Source organism: Archocentrus centrarchus, chromosome 3 (assembly GCF_007364275.1).
Source record: "Archocentrus centrarchus isolate MPI-CPG fArcCen1 chromosome 3, fArcCen1, whole genome shotgun sequence".
Classification (NCBI taxonomy): Eukaryota; Metazoa; Chordata; class Actinopteri; order Cichliformes; family Cichlidae; genus Archocentrus; species Archocentrus centrarchus.
The window spans coordinates 17,585,880-17,603,277 of NC_044348.1; the positions used below are offsets into that span (position 1 = coordinate 17,585,880).

The window sequence follows — 17,398 nt, forward strand, 5'->3', positions numbered from 1 at the left end:
ACTACATGCATGCCTGGTTTATGTGTCTGGATGCAGTTTTAGTAGGCAAGGCCTGCCTTTGTGACAGCAACTTACATCTTTACATCCAACTGAGGTGAAAACATTGATAGTCTAAGGCATGATGCCATAAACATTTAATCCAGACCACAGCATGCAGAAGGCTCATGTAGTGTGGTCCTTTTATAATGTAAAGTCAAAGAGAAGCTCCTCTCTGGGGAAGAACTCTGAAACCACTGACCAGCAAAACACTCTGCATCCATTATTATGAAGTTTTCTGACCCATTTTAAAATTGTATGCATTTCTGTTGAATATGCTGTTATACGCAGCCTTGGTCCATTGTATGGATATCTTTGTGAGTATGAAATTTTAGACCAGGAGACCAGAGACTTTTGGAGGATTTGGTTTTTTTTTAACAGGGTTGCATTGGTTTGGAACCAAGAACCAATTGGGGGTAAATATGTAAGTACTATCAGCAATAAACTCCCAATCAAACCATGTAAAACCTGGCTGAAAATCCAGCTAGTTATGGTGATTTAAATTATGGACAGGCCTTTAGGATGCATTAGGGAACATGGCTGCTCCCGCATTACAGCACAAGCTTCATTCTCAAGGTAAAGTTGACCAGTGTAAATGTGTTTTATTCTGCTGAATGATACAGGTAAAGAATAATGTTTCACACACCATTTGCTTTAGGCTCACCTTTACAAAATAAAGGAGTTGGGGAGGACAATAGGACAATAGACTATTTATCATTATACAATTATATTTACAGTGATATATTGAGGAGGATAACATTGGATTTCCCAGAAAAAGGGGAGTTTGGACTGTGTTGTTTCCTCATAATTTCTACCCATGGTGGCATGGATATAACAACAGCCTCTTTGTGGGGACACCATCAGGGATTTTAGTGTACAATAAAAATAAAGCCACTTGAGAGGGTAAAATATGTCTATTCTGTTTATTTATTTTTTTGTGTAGCAAGCAAACCCACAAGACAAATTTTCACAGCAAATATTTTGGCGACATATTGTCATATTTATGTTCCACAACATATTATCCAATGAGATATTGTTACACCCCTCATCACTAATACATTTTAAATGCCACTTATCAGTTTACTCCATATTAAGATACAGTGAACTGTGATAAAGAAAAATATAACATTACATAAGACAGATAAAAAGATTAAAATATTACTGCATGACAGTCTGGCATTCAAACAGTACTAGCATAGGACTATTGGACACAGAGAGAAAAATACCAAAATATAAATAACTTCACTAATGAACAGCTGAATACATTCAGTGCATCAACTCCAGCAGCTACACACGCAGTGCAGAGTTTAATGGACCGGCACAGATAAACTTAAGTGCCAAACAAGCCTCTTGCGTATCATATCACAAAACCACTGTGCTGCTGTAAAATGACATTTAGCACTCTAATACGCTAATGTAATAACTGACAGCAAATATCTGCTTTCACATTAGCAGAGGTTTACATCCTATTTTCTGACAGTGGTGCCTACAGTGAGTGACCCATCCTTCCAGGCTGTATCTAAAGACATTTAGTTCAGAAATACAGCCTTTTCTAGGCCCAATACTTCATGTGTTTTCATTTATCTATTTGTCTGTTTGATTTTTTTTTAAATCGGAAATGGGGCTCAGTCAAACTTAGAAGTGATTTTAATATATATAAATATATTAGTATAGAGATATATTTATATAAGAAATAATCATGAAGTAACCTGGATGCAGGGGGTCAGTGAATGCATACTTTGCAGGGAATTTTCACCCTTCATTACACACTTCCCACATCAGCTCTGAGGAGTATTTAATGTAAACAGTTACAGTCAGTGTTTGCATATTACACATGACACAGTGTCACTACTGATACAAAATACATAATTCAGTGACATCTGCTATATATATATATATATATTTTTTTTTTTTTTTTTTTTTTTTTTTTGCAGTTTTGGTGTAATGTTGAGTTTTGTCTTTTCTAATTTAAAGAAATCTGTAATGACACCATTACTAATCCAGTTTTATAGTTTACATAAGTTAACCCATGCTAGTATAATTATCTTAAGGCTGGACTTCCTACATATATTTCTTTTGAAAAACAAAACAAAACAAAACAAAATAAAAACAAAAAACAACAACAGCAGCCCGGTATAGCAATCGTACATTTTTACATGCATCCAAAGGATGGAGTGACACAGAAAAAGTCACTCCACAATAAAAATCATGCTAATATCTAAACATATTATAAATGACTACATTTCAAAAGTTTTCAACCGTTTCTTAAATGCTACATAGTGGATATTTAATGCCCACTTGTTTGACAAGCATTCATAAAAAAATTCTGTTCAGAAACTTGGCAAACATTTCTAACAAGAGAAGATGGTCCCAGTTAGGAAATAGGAGATTACAAAGAATACTGCATAGCTAGTGAAACTCTTTATGTAAAGTTATATCATTATGACACTAAAAGAGAATATACTTTTGATATGGTTGATATATTGTTTTATGCCATATATGATACACAAAAGAGCCCCTGAAAGATAAACCCTGACACTTAAAATTAACTAGACCTTTTATAAAGAGACTTTAAAGGCTTCATAAAACATTCATGCATACATATAAATAAATAAATGACTATAAAATTGTTCAATCGGGTACATGCTTTTGCTGTTTAAGTTTAAGTCATAGTTATGATCTCATATTTGTCCTGGACATTGTTCTCCTCTTGTTTTTCAGGCTCAGGGTGGTGCAGCTCAATGAAGAGAGCATAAACGCCTGCTCCAACTGCGCCACCCACCATGGGCCCTACCACAGGAATCCACCACCAGCAGCCTTCAGCTCTGCATGCGGGACACATACACAGAGATTATGACAACATCATGAAAAAGCATCCCCAAAAAAGTATCTTTAACCTAAATTTAGCCATGAAAAGAGTTTCTCGGTAGCTCTGAAGGAACTTTGCCAAGTAAATGAAAATTAGTGACTTCAGACTGTACATTTGTTTATCTTTCATTGTTGTAACAGTGCTTCTTGGCAATAAATCTTAGAACTGTTGGAACTGTTGTTGGAAAGTCTGTTTATTTCCCTTTAAATGGTGCCACATTTGTAAGGAAAATACATTTGTGGGTTGAGCAGGAGAGTTGAGTATGTGGGTAGTGCCCATAAAGAAAACTTGCCAAATTTTCTCTGCCAACACAAATTTCTTTACTTTTTGTGCTAAGTTTATTTGCTAGAATCTAGCAGGAACCCCCAGTGTTGAAAAATGTGGCAAAAACTGCAGTTCCTCTATCCGCCACTTGAGGCCGGTTACAAAAGCAGAAGCAACTCCGGTGTTAAAAAATGGCCAACAGCAGAACTAGACAGGTTTACGATCTGACACAAAGGGAAGGCATTCTTTTACAACTCTGATTACACCAAGTTTGAAAGGTGGGTGCTAGTGTAACAGATAAATGTCAGCTCGGCTAGCTCATTGGCTGCCTACTTGCTATTGACAAGTGCAGATTCAAAGTCAGATCTGTTCCTCAACATGTTTCAAAACAGTAAGATGGCCACATGATCCACATGGATCTTGAGGCTTCAAAATGGGACTTCACAAATCTTGGGTGATGTCCCTGTAGCTTTGTCCATCTTCTAGATACAGTCCATGGCTAGAAACTGAAGAACCTGCCTCCTCCCAGTACTTAGCATGCTGTTTCCCATTTTATTAATCTGTTGGAAAGTTGATAATGTGGCAGATTAGCCTCTGCACATCAAAGTAGCTTCTTGGATGTCATTACTGTGCTAAGATAAGCGAACATAACTATAACTGGCTGCTGGCATTAGCTTTATTCACATGTTAATGGTGTTAATGGTGAGGAGACAGCCTACAGGAGAGAGGTCTCCCGCCTGGAGAACTGGTGCCAGGAGAACCACCTCCTGCTCAACGTCAGCAAAACAAAGGAACTGATCGTGGACTTCAGCAGGAAGCAGCAGAGGGACTACCATCCACTTGTCATCAGTGGTGCTGAGGTGGAAAGAGTGGACACTTTCAAATACCTGGGAGTGACCATCTCACAGGACCTGTCCTGGACTCATCACATAAACATCACTGTGAAGAAGGCCAGACAGCGTCTCTACCTCCTCAGGCGGCTGAGAGACTTCAAGCTCCCACACAAGGTGCTCAGGAACTTTTACACCTGCACCATCGAGAGCATCATGCGTGGGAGCATCACCACCTGGATGGGAAACTGCACTAAGCAGGACTTCATGGCTCTAAAAAGGGTGGTTCGTTCAGCTGAACGGACCATCAGAACCACCCTCCCCAACCTGCAGGACATTTACACCAAGCAGTGCAGGCTGAGGGCCATGAAGATCCTAAAACAGCCCAGCCACCCCGGACACTCTCTCTTCTCCCTGCTCCCATCAGGCCGGCGTTACCGCTGCCTGAGGGCTAAGACTGAAAGGTTGAAGAAGAGTTTTTACCCACAAGCCATCTGTCTGCTCAACTCTGAGCCCTAACTGGACCATTATTGCACAATGTAAATATTATAATTTATAAAAGTGTGTATAGTGTATAGTATATAGAGTATAGTGTGAATTACTTTTTTTTTTTTTTTATTATTCTTATTTATATGTGTGTGTATATATGGTTGCAGGTACAAAATACATTTCACTGTGCATTGTACTGTGTATAACTGTGCATGTGACAAATAAACACTATCTTAAATCTTCTTAAATTGAATTTGGCTGACATGAGGCATTTGTGTTTGGTTTCATACTACTGTACTGACACATGCATCAAGCCCAAAGTTAGATATGCTGGAGTTTTCAAATCAAAATTATAACCTGGACATTGATCTGAATACTATTTACAAGTCAAAAAAGCAGGATCACAGATGTGGCACAAATGAAGCATAATATATTTATATTATAGTTTTTTGTGTTTCTTTCATGTCCGCCAATTTTAAAGAAATGTATGTTTAAATATCTGCAGTAGGGTTAATGACAGATTGTGGACTGTCTCACTAGTCTGTAAGTTTGGTAGTATCTGCCTACCTGAGACAAGTTAGCCCAGATTATTATCCCAGATTACTGTAAAGACCTAAGAAGCTCTGTTTGTTGGATCTACTGCTTGTGTTTCATTTTCATTGTGGCTCCCCTCACAAAGACTCTTTCGTTTAGCGAGAGGAAAATTATTGTAAGTGAAAGGGCTTCAGTTACCAGAGATGATGCTCAGGCCTGAACGCAAACAAGTACCAGCAGACATTCAGGAAGTAGACTTGAGGAGGGAGGCGGCCGGATTATAGACTTTAATCTATAGCCAGGCTAAGATGATCAGGCCAGGAGACAGACACTCAGTGGGTCACATTCACACAATCAAACACAAATTTTGACTGGAAAAAGAAAAGAAATGTAAAGAAATCCTCAACTTAAATCTTTTCTGTAGTTTTGTTTTGTTTTTTACCACAATCAATTTGTGGCAGCTGCATTTTTAATCAGATTTACCACAATGACAAAAGCCTACACATTTGCACAGAATAAATACATGATATCACATGACATCATTAAATATTTAAACCTGTGGTGAGTCCAAACTTTTGACTGGTACTGTATTTCTCAAGCTAATTTTCAAGTTATATTGCATTGCATTTATATGGCTTATATTATTCAGACAGTGTCTGGTCCTTAGTTTGTGCTCAGACACTTTCAGGGCAAGGGGTTAAAGAGATTGGTTCAGGGCAGAGCCAGTGATTATACTGAAGGCAAAGGCACAAACAAACAAGGCTGATCAAAACAAAGACAGGCAACACACTAAAGCAAAAGCTTTGACTGGAGGTAAAGTGTACTATGCAACTGTGCTATATTGCCAACACAAAATAAATATTTTCAGCCATCAATTCTGAAAAACCTTACTAAAAAGATTTGATTAGCTACAAAGAATATGCTTTGGGCATGAACAAAAATGTTCTGGCAAACCCAGAGAATACTGTCTTCATAAAGGGGGAAATGAAAGAGAGTGAAGCAGCACTTGGAAAACTGAAACGTGACCTGGAATGATCTGGAAACTTGGAAGACTACAGTATCTTCACAAGTTAGTTAGAAAGCTCCACAGTGTAAATGTGGCAGCAGTGGATGAGCTCAGTTCCTGAAATGCTTTGATGATTTTAAGAGCTGAGATGCCTTTCCAGTTTCACAAAGATTTTGGGAAAAGATCTTCTGAATTTGGAAAAATAGTCTGTTCAAGAATCCGATTCAAAACTCAGAGACTGAAAAGAGCTGCCAGAGAAGTGTTTTCTAGTTTTGTTAGGATCAGACTACTTTGTTCAGTGATATTCCTTCTTGGGGGTTTCTGTCCAGGGCTCATATCAGTGGTCCAATATTTTAACCACTTACAGGCAATTATGGACTCATGAAAAGGTAGCCAGACAGCTGACTTAAAGTCCACTGTTATGAAGCATTTTGATAATTTACATGTAGTGTGACCGCTCTGTTTGCACTCCAGTCAAAGTCCAAAGTGAAAGGGAGGCAGGGACACACGCTGAACCCTCTCATGTTTGCAACATACTGGCAGTATGAAAGGTACACCGATGACACAGCATCATTTTTAATTGAATTATGCTACGGCTGCAGCTTGGAATGGTCAGCATTTCTAGTTCTTTCTAAGAGGATACTTATTTATATATAAAACTCAGTAAATGGTTAAATAAGGAACGTGATAATTTCTGTGAAAATCAGAGCCAAAACAAACTTTCTCAATTTCCAGATAATTTTTGGTTCCAAGAAACAAAACATTTCACAGAAATATGAAGCACCAACTGGATTCTGGTTGTCTCCTGCAGTTATCCCTACATCGAGGGTTTCTGTCAACTCTAAATTGGCTACAGTTGTCAATGTGAGTGTGGGCGGTTTTCTGTCTCTGTGTGTCCCCTTTTTACAGAAACACCAAGCTAAGCATAAATATTACAGAACATCGCACAGTTGTTAAAAATTCTTCTCTCAAACATTTTCTATATAACGTTTTTACGCCACAACTTTTCTCTTTCTTTCTATTTGCACTGACAACAGCCTGCCTGAAACTCATGAGATGTTTGTAAGTCTAATATAATTTTCCACATGGAAACATGTCCTGAGCTTTGCCTTTATTCAGTCAGGACTGACTCACATAGATAAGTGGAAGTGTCACAGAGGGGTCTCAGAGTTCAGGATACTGAAAGGGTGAGCCTAAATGCTGCGTGAGACACCCACTGGTTTGGAGCCCCAAACATCAGTTTTAAAATCAGGGAAGTATGAAGTTGGGACTCCTTCATCTGTGATTCTCCGTAACTTGTTTTTTTTCCATAAATGTGGCACTTTCTCACTCACTTTGAGGATGGATGTGGAACCTTCTTGGACAGATGGGTTGACTTCTTTTACAACAATCTTTTGCTTCTGCTTCCAGCAGAAAAATAAGTTGTCACAAAATAAGGAATAGACTCTTCTTTCTGCAGGAAAAATGGATCTTCAAGGTTTACTAAAGGATTTGCATGGATACTCAGGGTGTTGCATTGTTAGACGGTGTTTCAGCTCGGCTGGCTTTCCTTGCTAAAGACTGAAGACAGATCACATGTTGCTGCTCTCAATAAAGCCAAACTCAACATATAAATCAAGATAATGATGATGAATCTGGCTTCCAAAAATTTTCCATCCTGCCAGTGACACTATCTTCCTAGAGGATAGCCAACAGTTTCTCAAAACTAGTATAAGAGAATCAGGGTCACAATGGTGCGTTTGTTTCATAAGGGGTGTTAAATGCCTTTTTCATAAGTTAGTAAAAATTAATTAAATATTAATTCATTGTTAAAGTTATTCTCAGGAGTCAAAGACAAAGTGTTATAGATACCTTAGTATCCAAGGAGCCCACTTTAACAACTGCTGATGGATGGATGTGCATGTGACAGTATGTCTTCATTCTTTTACAGCATTTTTTACAGAGCATTGCTCCACAGTGTTGGGGTGCGTATAACCAAGGAAGTTAATAATGGTAAATTAATGTAAACTAAAATGTTGTAACTTGATGTGTTCAAAGCCTTCTCTTTTGAGGATAACTCTTTTTGTGATCTTCCCAATCTGATTGCGACCTTTTCGAGAAAGAAAAACACAAAACAGGACCAGCTGTGATGAAGGTGAGTGAACAAAAGGAACAAAACTGAGGAACATTCAGTTGCACCATTTCAGTAACAAAGCACTGAATGTTTTATATCTATCTGCATGGGATCTCTCCCCGCTCTTTGTTCTCTTTGAAATATTAATCCAGTTGTCATGAGAGCAAAGCTGGTGCTACAAATGCTGCTCTTCATGTGGGATAGGCAAGATAAATTGTGGACCTTTTTGTTGTTTTGCTATTTTACCACCAGGTATTTGCTATAGGCTCAATAAACAGGTGATAACAGACACCTTTCCATTTATATATCACACAGTTAAGTTACCTGAATACTTCCATGCCCCATCCAGCCAAAGCGGTGAAGAAACGAGGGCTGAGGTCTCGTGCCGGGTTGATTGGATAACCACAGTTCAGGCTCATGGACACTCCGATGCCCATGATGATCAGACCAATGCACAGAGGCTCCATGCCTTTTGGAGCACCAATATTCTTCCTGTCAGTGATAGCCAGGATGCATATGACCAGCGCAGCGGTTGCAATTACCTGAAAAAATAAAAACATCAGGCAGTTAGCATAACATTAACAATATTCAGCCTAAAATTGTTTGTTATAGTTGCTGTTGCTGTTCAGCTCAGCTGCTGCTGTGTTCTATTTAAGGAGATTCCTGTTAATGAAAAATATTAGAAAATGAGATAACAAAAGGAAAATTATTTGACCTTTGATATAAAACTAGATTTTTACAGCTCACAACAAAAAACTGCAACTGTATAAAGAGATCTGCTACAAGTTCCTGCTGCTGGCTTTAATATAACATTATTATATGTGCTATTAATGTGGCATGTCAGCATAATAGTTTATTAAATACCACAGTTATCAACCATGCAAGCACATTATGGCATGCCTATTGTTTAAAACATCACAAATCCAGTGACCGTGTCCATTTATTTGGAAAATGTATTATGCCCATGCTACAGTACTGTTTGAGCATTCGTGCTGCTGGCAAACTGACATCTTATTTAGCAAAGTAAAAAATAGGAGCGGTGGATGTTGATTTCCAGTCTAGATCGTCTTTGAGATTCACTGTCCTTGATCTTTTTTTTTTAGCGAGCCACCTTGAGTGTGACCCTCTTAGGATATGCAACTAAAGCAAATTTAGCCCAAATTTTGTGGGTCCACTGCAATGATGAAGTCCTGCTCTACAATATAAATGCCACACTGTTTGTTTGTTTGTATTGCAGTGCTGTGTTGCTATGATTGTAAATAAAAGAAAAAAGCACAATATAAAATATGTTTAAATGCCACAGTTAGATGATCGCCAGGCAACATGATGGCAACATAATATATCATATGTATGTTAATATTTAATTTTTGTGAAAATAAATGTTATTGCTGTCAAATTAAATTGACACAATGCTTTTATATGGTGTTATAGGTGCACAAATGCTAAAAATGGGTAATTTGGTAGGTGGCTGCTGGGCATCATGTCATGATGTCATATATCTGATATAGTTAAGAACCTTCAGGGGCCTGAGATGCACCTGTGTGCCAGGTTTAGTTCTTCAGTTCCAGATCACACAGCAGGAGTTTGTGGACAAAAAGATTTGGGACGTTACAGTAAGATGTTTTATATTTTCTATATAGATAATTTTTGCTTTCTCAAATCCTTAACGTAATATTAAAGACTAATCCTTTTAAAGGTAATAATTCATACAAGATTCAAAAATATGTTTTTTGAGGCTTATCAGGCAGTTTATATAGCTCATAAAAGTCTATCAAATGTTATCCTTTCACATAATAGGTAGATTTGGCCAAGCTATATTATTACCTTAAAGATATATAAAAGATATACAAATACGTATAATTTACAAATGTCATGCTTCATTGCGTTTTATTATTGAGGATATATTTGTTTTCTGTTTATCTCTCTTGCTTCTCCATTGTTCTGTTCTTCCTTGTGTGTGTAAGTAACAAACTCAAAGCACATCTACATCTCTATATCCACAATATACTGTAATCGACTTAAAATATATATATTGGAGTTTAAAAGTCAATAAGCTGTAAATTACAAAATGTAAATGACACGTCTAAAGGCCCACCTGATCAACAAGCCCGTTTAGGACAGAGAGATGTTTTAAGGGGTAACTTGCAAATATGGTGGCTGTGGCATTTTCACCTGTAACAATAAATTCTCCTTTGGTAAAGTCCATCAAAGCATCTGCGAAAAAGGAAAGAAAGACAAAGTTGATAAAATTACAGTCATAAAGCACCTTGAGGCAACTGTTGTTGTGATTTAGTGCTTTGTGATTAGTGATTTGGTTTGTGAAGCGGTATTACTAAATGCCTAAAATAACTTCACTTGATCTTATTATTTCAGATTGGATGCTTATTTTAGGTTTCCTCAGAAAATCCTATTCTTTGAAACTGCTTTCTGGTACTGGTGAAATTTACACCCACCATAATATAATCCATAGACGGCACAAGATCCAGCAAAAGCCCCCAGGAACTGTGCCGCCACATACACAGGGAATTTCTTCAGAGGCAGCTTCCCCAGGATCACCATGGCCAGAGAGACCGCAGGGTTCACATGGCCTCCTGCAACGACGCGACAAACATTAACAGCATAATATTACGGCATGTACGAGTCAAAAAATAATAAATAAATAAAAACAACAGTTGGTACCAATGATGTTATAAAAAAGCTTCGACAAAACTATTTTTTGCAATGAATGATGGCCGCAGAGTTCTCAAAGCCCCGTACAACAGTCTTTAACCTCAAACGTTCAGGTTATTGTCACCGCAGACAAAGAAAGGCATTAAAACCTCACATTTGAGACTTTTTTTGCTTAAAAGTGATTTAAGAATATGCTGCATTCAGCATGAGACTCCTATATTACAGCCAGGCTCACCGTAAGGGCAATTTTTAAACTGTCCTTACAGTTTTTCTAAGTTTCTATGTGGCATCTTCTGAGTTTTTTTAAACTTAGAAGATGCCATGAACTTTTTATTCCACATTCTTCTTCCTTGTCAATTGACATGAGGCCATTTATCCCATAACCTACAAACAAACTCTGATGTGTGAAATTGATGGAGTTACCCTTAACTATCAAATGCTGATTGACAAATTAATTGACTAATCATTTAAGCTCTAAATCAGATGTCAAACATCTGAGATCAAGGAGGAGTACTTAGCCAAGCATTTAAAAATCTCTCGTGTCTTATCAGATGAGGTGAAATCAGTGTGCAGTGGATTAAAACACTTGGTGATGTCCTGTCTGATTATTTCATGCTTGTGATCAAACCCTCTGCTAAAAATCTTGAGGATACTTTCAAACAAAGGGTACCGGGTTTGTGTGCCTTCAGAGTCAATCCCCCTTCTTCTGCATTGTCCTAAAAAGGCGTGTTTGAACACATTCCAGCCAATTGTTATTAGGCTGTGATGGCAGTGTGGGGTCATTTATTTAACACTCTGGGATCTTGGCTTTGACCTAGATGTGGTAACACCACTGGGGGTATCAGCCATGCGCCCATTGTTAATCTCCCCATCCTGTTCACAAACACAGACCACGACAACCAGCCAGACCTGCCTGTCTGAATTGCATCTGACATAATCTGCCTGAATCTGCTTAAGGCACACGTAGGCTGCGGGTCATTAGAGTGACCATGATGTGTCACACTTACCGTACACTGTCATCTAAAATCTCAGACTACAAAGTGAAAACAATTGTGTTTTCTCCTCCTATGGAGCCGCCCTGCCAGGGAAGCCTAGAAAGACAGACTTGCCACACCTGACCCCCCTACTCTCCAGAGACCCATGCCCCAGTAAAGCTCATTAGTCCAATACCTATGATCATCTTCAGAGATGTCGTTGGACAGAAGCTTCCCACTGAGCTGTGGACCCTGGGGCTGAATGGCCCAGTCATGCAGCAAAAGCATATATTAACCTTGCTGTCCTCAGACTTTTTAGCTACTCTTCTGAAGCTTTAAAACTCCCCTTATGTATCTCATGTAGCTCAAGTAAAACTGAACTATGAGCCTCTGTGCTCCAAACAATTGTACTTATCAGCCAAAAAAAAAAAAAAAAAAAAAAAAGGTAATCATCTGTCACACTGAAATTTTTCAATCATTAGTGTTAAATTTCTATAAACAACAAAAGGACTGCCATGAGTCTCTATGGAATGGGCTTATAGACACAAATGTTATATGAGAGCGATATGGCACTCAAAGAATCCTGAATTGAAACTATGGAGAAATAGTTATTATAGTTACAAATGGTGTAACTACAGAAGAAAAAAACGCTTTTTAAACCCTTAGTTTGGGGCAAAGTCAGCCCACTTTTAAAGCTTTGTTTTCATAAAATTTGATTGGTTCTTCGATACATGCAGTGTTTTTATGTCCCAGTGACCAAAGAAATTAAAGTTATTTAGATAATACTTCAAAATAAGTGTCCAAATAAGTTCCTGGAGGTGTTTAAAAATGGTGAGATTTGCAACAATATAGTGCACTGCAAAAGTTATCAGACCCTAAAGTTTTCCACGTCTCGCTGTGTTTTAGGCTAATCTTAAAATGGACTCAAGTGGGCGTTTCCCTCATTATGTTATGCACAATACTTCACAACAACAAAGAAAATCACGTTATTGAATTGTTTTATTTATTAAAAATTAAAACATATTACAACATAAGTAGTCTCTCTGTGTTAGCTAGGTTGTACCCTGCTTAGGATAGGCTTCAGCAACCCCCACAACCTTGAATTGGATAAGCTGGAAAAAGATGGATGGGTGGATGGATGCATGGATGGATGGATATAGATGGACGGCATTCAGACCTTTTGATATGACACTTGTAATGTCTAAAGTCCAACCAATTTATAGGTGAACCAATATTGTCGCTGATTTGAGCTATTTGCCTATTTATCAGTATCAGCATTTATAAAAGTGGATAAATCCAAACTTATAAACTTAAGGCAGGAGAAACACCCTTCATCCATGTTATGAATGTTGAGCTTGCATAATTTGTCCACCAGAGGGCAGTCTGCAACTTCCCTATTGGCAACACAGCTGTTTGGAACCACAAATACAACAATTAGCTGATCCGAGCAGAGTAAATAATTAACTACACATGACAAATGTTAGGGAAATCTGTTTATTAAGTTGGCCATTATATCAGAATATAATATTGGTGTTGGTAATATTAACCCTACACAGGGGTGTAACAATCAACCTTAAAAATCCTGTAACAGTACAACTTTAGTAGTGGCTCTTGAGATGTTTTTACAACTTCAATGGAGTCCACCTGTGCCTTAACTGAACAAACTGGTTATATAATTAGAAAAGGCACACAGCTTCTGTAACTTAGAGAACTTTGTAAGATCCCTCAGCTTACATAGTAAATCAAGAGTCAAAACTGAGCCATGAAGTTGAGCGACTTGTCTGACTGGACTGGCAAAGGCAGAGTAATGGAGAAGGATCCAAGAAAATTTCAGCTTTTTTGCACAGGCCCACAAGCATGACAGCCTCCATCACTCTCTGGTTGATTTGGAACTACCAACAGTAATTCTAGATCTGTGCTCTAAGCCAAACTGAGTAATTGGGGATGAAAGTTCTTTATCAGAAAGGTAACCGAGAACCTGCTGGTCACAGTGAAAGACAGCTAGTTCCTTTGTGGAGATAAGACAACCACTGTTGCAGAGCTCCACCAATCAGGCCTTTATTGTGGAGAGACCAGAAAGAAGCAATTCCTCACTGAAAGGCACAGAACAACCGGCTGGAAGTTTGCCGGAAGGCGTCTGAATGACCCATAGAGCAAAATCTTCTAGTCTGATGAAATGAAAATTCAAGTATTTGGCCAAAATTCCCAAAAGAATCCAGGCGCTAAGCAACAGCTCATTTTAATATTGTTGTTACACATGAACATGGTGGTGGTAGCGTTATGCTGCTTTTTCTGAGATCGAGTCTATGAGGGTAGGAGGAAAAATGGAGAGACAGATGCAGAAAACTGAGAAATTGCGAGAGAAACCATTTTCTAAAGTGATCAGGATGTTGGATGTCGGCAAACTTACAGATTTCACCAACAACAACCTGATGAGTGCCAACAAGAAATAACAGGAGCTTGCTTTGAGAAAATTCAATAAAAGTCTGGGAGTGACCTATAATCTAGAGTCTGGAGCTGAGCATCTGTGGGGAGACCTGAAAATGTGTGTGCACCAATGTTCCCCATCCGGTGTAACTGAGCGGGAATTATTCTGCTAAAAACAGGTCCAAAAAGTAAGATGTGCCAAGGCTGTTGGATCATTGCCATGAAGATTTTAGACTGTAAGTAATGCCGAAAGGTGCTTAAACCAAGTGCTAAGTAAAGGATCTAAATACTTAAAGTAAATGGGGTATTTCAGCCTTTTTTTTTTTTTAAATAAATGAACAAAAATTCTCCACTCCAGTGTGAAAAGAGTTAGCCTCTCTATATCCACCTACCAGTACCTAGAAACTCATGCTATATGGAAAATATATAAAAACATATTATGCCTATCTTTTTTGTAAAAACCTCTAATTTTATTTCTCAGACTATTTCCAGAGATAGTAGCTTTCTGAAGTGTGCAAAGAAATGCACATGTAACCCTCATAGAACAGCAAATATTCCTTTTAAACAAAGATGCTGGCAAGATCTTGTTACCACTGAACTCGCTGCTTCTCCTTATTTCAGATACATTGAACTCTTCTTTTCAGCAGTTATTAAGCCTTCAGATGCCACAGCATTTATACAATCTCTTATTTCAGCCTTAAAGCCCCCCCTCCAAATACTGATGAAATGGCCATACATCTTATGGAGTCTGCACAATGCAACCCTTGACAAACTGGATACTGTAATTGCTGATTAATGGACACTCACTTTGGCTCAGACAGCCTATAAGAAGCACCGTGACATTTAACAACTATTCCCTCCTATCCCTGTCATTGCTGGCAAAGCACAGCAGGGTCTGCTTAATCCTCAAGGAATGCACCTGATAAAGCCCCATTGGGACAAACTTTCCAGACCTAAACCACATTAGGACTACTATTAACCTGAAATTCAGCCCATTAGAGAAGATAATTAAATAATGGCAATAATTTACCGCCTTACAGTCCATAAAAAATATAAACTTTATATTAAGACCTGCATATTTTCAGATAAATACAGAGAAAATATGGAGATCTGACTTACATAGAGTAACCTGGAGTAGGGCGACCTTCATTATCAACTTTAGTCTTTTTTATTTATTTATTTTTTTCAGGTTGAATTATCAAGTAACTATAAGCATTTGTCATCTCATCTCTTTCACTAAGAGAACACAGAGAAACAACTGAATTAATGATGAAGATTAATATGACAACAAACTGAAACTGGTGTTGCAATTAGGTGCCTGCAGGTGAAACCTTAACAATCAATCTTAGATTATGTTTATGTATTGTGAGAAGGTGTCCTTTCGTCTGTTAATAAGATTTTAAACTCTGTATTTTTGGCTTTTTACCACTTTCTAACATTTTAGTGACAAAACAATCAACTCATCTGTGGAATTTCTGATAATCAACAAATTGTTATGGGCAACTTTTACCTGACACTCCCCCTGCGATGTAGACGGCCATCATGACTCCAAGAGTGAAGCCAATGTGGACGCTCAGTATGTCACAGAGATGTGTTCTGCTCAGCACCATCTGGGCCACTGAGCCACACCCAAAGAGCTGGAACACAAACAAGAATACAAACATAAACAGTGGAGGCGGAAAGGCCAATTGCCTTTAATTTCATTGGTCCAACTATACCCACCATTAACACTAGCCCTCTTGTCCATCAACAACCTCCAACTGCACCAATTTGTACAATTTGTAGGGGGGAAACAATAATGAGTCTCCCACTTAATTAGGTAAAGGTTGTGAGTAATTTAGAGGGATAAAGTGTGGAACCCACAGCATTCATCCACAAATAAATAGGCTGTTGTTGAAGCTGCATCACAGGCATTAGAGGTGACAGGTGGAGATCAGGGTGGACAGGTGGAGGAGAGGATACTCAGATTACAGAAGAACATAACTGTTTGAATGAATTAAAACATAGGAAAAATATACTTCTAGTGTAAAAATTATCTCATCATTTGCTATTCTTGACCTAATTTAATTCCATGTTCATCTTTTTTTGTGGATTATGTTGTAAGAACATTTGATTTTTCAAAATTTGTAGAAAGGGAGGTCTTCACTTGTGGATGCTTTGTAAAGAAGAGAAACCTTCCCTATCAGCCACGTTTTGTTGTGATTTTTACAGTCTGTCAGGAGCAAATCAAAACTGACCACATGAAAGACAAAGTCTGTTATTTTCAAGATATACAGCAGTCAAAATCCCTAGAGACCCAGTTGACACCTTATTAGCATAGGCTGTTGGTTCGCAGCTTTAAAGCGTCTGTTTAAGCTGGATGACAGGTGCAGAGGGAGGTACTCACTATCAAGAAAAATATGCCCAGAAACTCCGCCAAGAACTCCTTAAAGATGTCCCGCCTCAGGCCAAGTTTCTCTTTTATCTTCTTCCTGTATTCGTTTTCCATTTTTCCTGCGGCTTCTTGATGTCTTCCTTCTGACACAACAAACAGCTAACAACTCTGATGGACTCTCTGTGTAACACTGTCGGTGCAGGTTGTCGCCTCCCACTCGGTGCGCTCGGACCGCGCAGCCCTGACAGGCTGGCAGGGATGTTAAGCTTTCTGAATCCGTTTCCCTTGGTGACCACAAGAGGTCTACTTCCACTTCCTACAGATTTTTTTTTTTTTTTTAGTTGCTTTGACTCAATTTTTGAATCGTCGCTAAAGTTGTTAAAACAAAACGTGAAATTCTTCCCGTGCGCAACACCAAGTGCATTTGCGCACGTGTTTTACACGCAGGTAAGCAAATAACTGAGCTCAACTGCCTGGTAATTGAACAATTAATTAATTGTTATGGGCTAGTTTTACTACACAAAATGTGCTGGGATTGTGTCATTGTGTAAGTCACCACACAGTCCATCTAACTGTGGAAATCTGACAACCCTACAGGTGTAAGTCACAATAATGTGGATTGTAGAACATTTTCGTCGGTCTTGAGCGCAACACAGGTACAAGTTGTAACCACGGAGGAGCCTGCTCTTTAATGAACAGTTCACAGAGGTAATAGCCACGGTCAGGGGAAGTAGCACAAAGATGCAGAGGCGTGCAGAAGATGGTTGCAGCATGCACGCCAGTGCAGAGGGGTGCATTAAGGTCCATGAGAA

General features: G+C 38.5%; 1 protein-coding gene across 1 annotated transcript; it reads right to left on the reverse strand.

Annotated features, from left to right (window-relative positions):
- Positions 1-944: 944 nt before the first annotated feature.
- On the reverse strand, positions 945-16,834 carry aqp9b (aquaporin 9b). The gene is made up of 6 exons (XM_030719132.1): positions 16,599-16,834; positions 15,723-15,849; positions 10,595-10,732; positions 10,237-10,355; positions 8,466-8,683; positions 945-2,861 (listed from the first exon to the last, which is right to left on the reverse strand). Exons 1-6 carry the CDS (start codon positions 16,698-16,700, stop codon positions 2,699-2,701), a joined length of 867 nt encoding a protein of 288 aa, XP_030574992.1. The 5' UTR covers positions 16,701-16,834; the 3' UTR covers positions 945-2,698.
- Between the last annotated feature and the right edge of the window lie 564 nt (positions 16,835-17,398).

What these genes read in the sequence shown, in the direction of transcription:
- aqp9b (XM_030719132.1), bottom strand. Translation starts at nt 16,700, where the DNA reads ATGGAAAACGAATACAGGAAGAAGATAAAAGAGAAACTTGGCCTGAGG. An exon ending in TGGGCATATTTTTCTTGATA is followed by an intron (nt 15,850 to 16,598) that starts GTGAGTACCTCC and finishes TTTGTGTTCCAG; the next exon opens with CTCTTTGGGTGTGGCTCAGT. An exon ending in CGTCTATGGATTATATTATG is followed by an intron (nt 10,356 to 10,594) that starts GTGGGTGTAAAT and finishes CCTTTTTCGCAG; the next exon opens with ATGCTTTGATGGACTTTACC.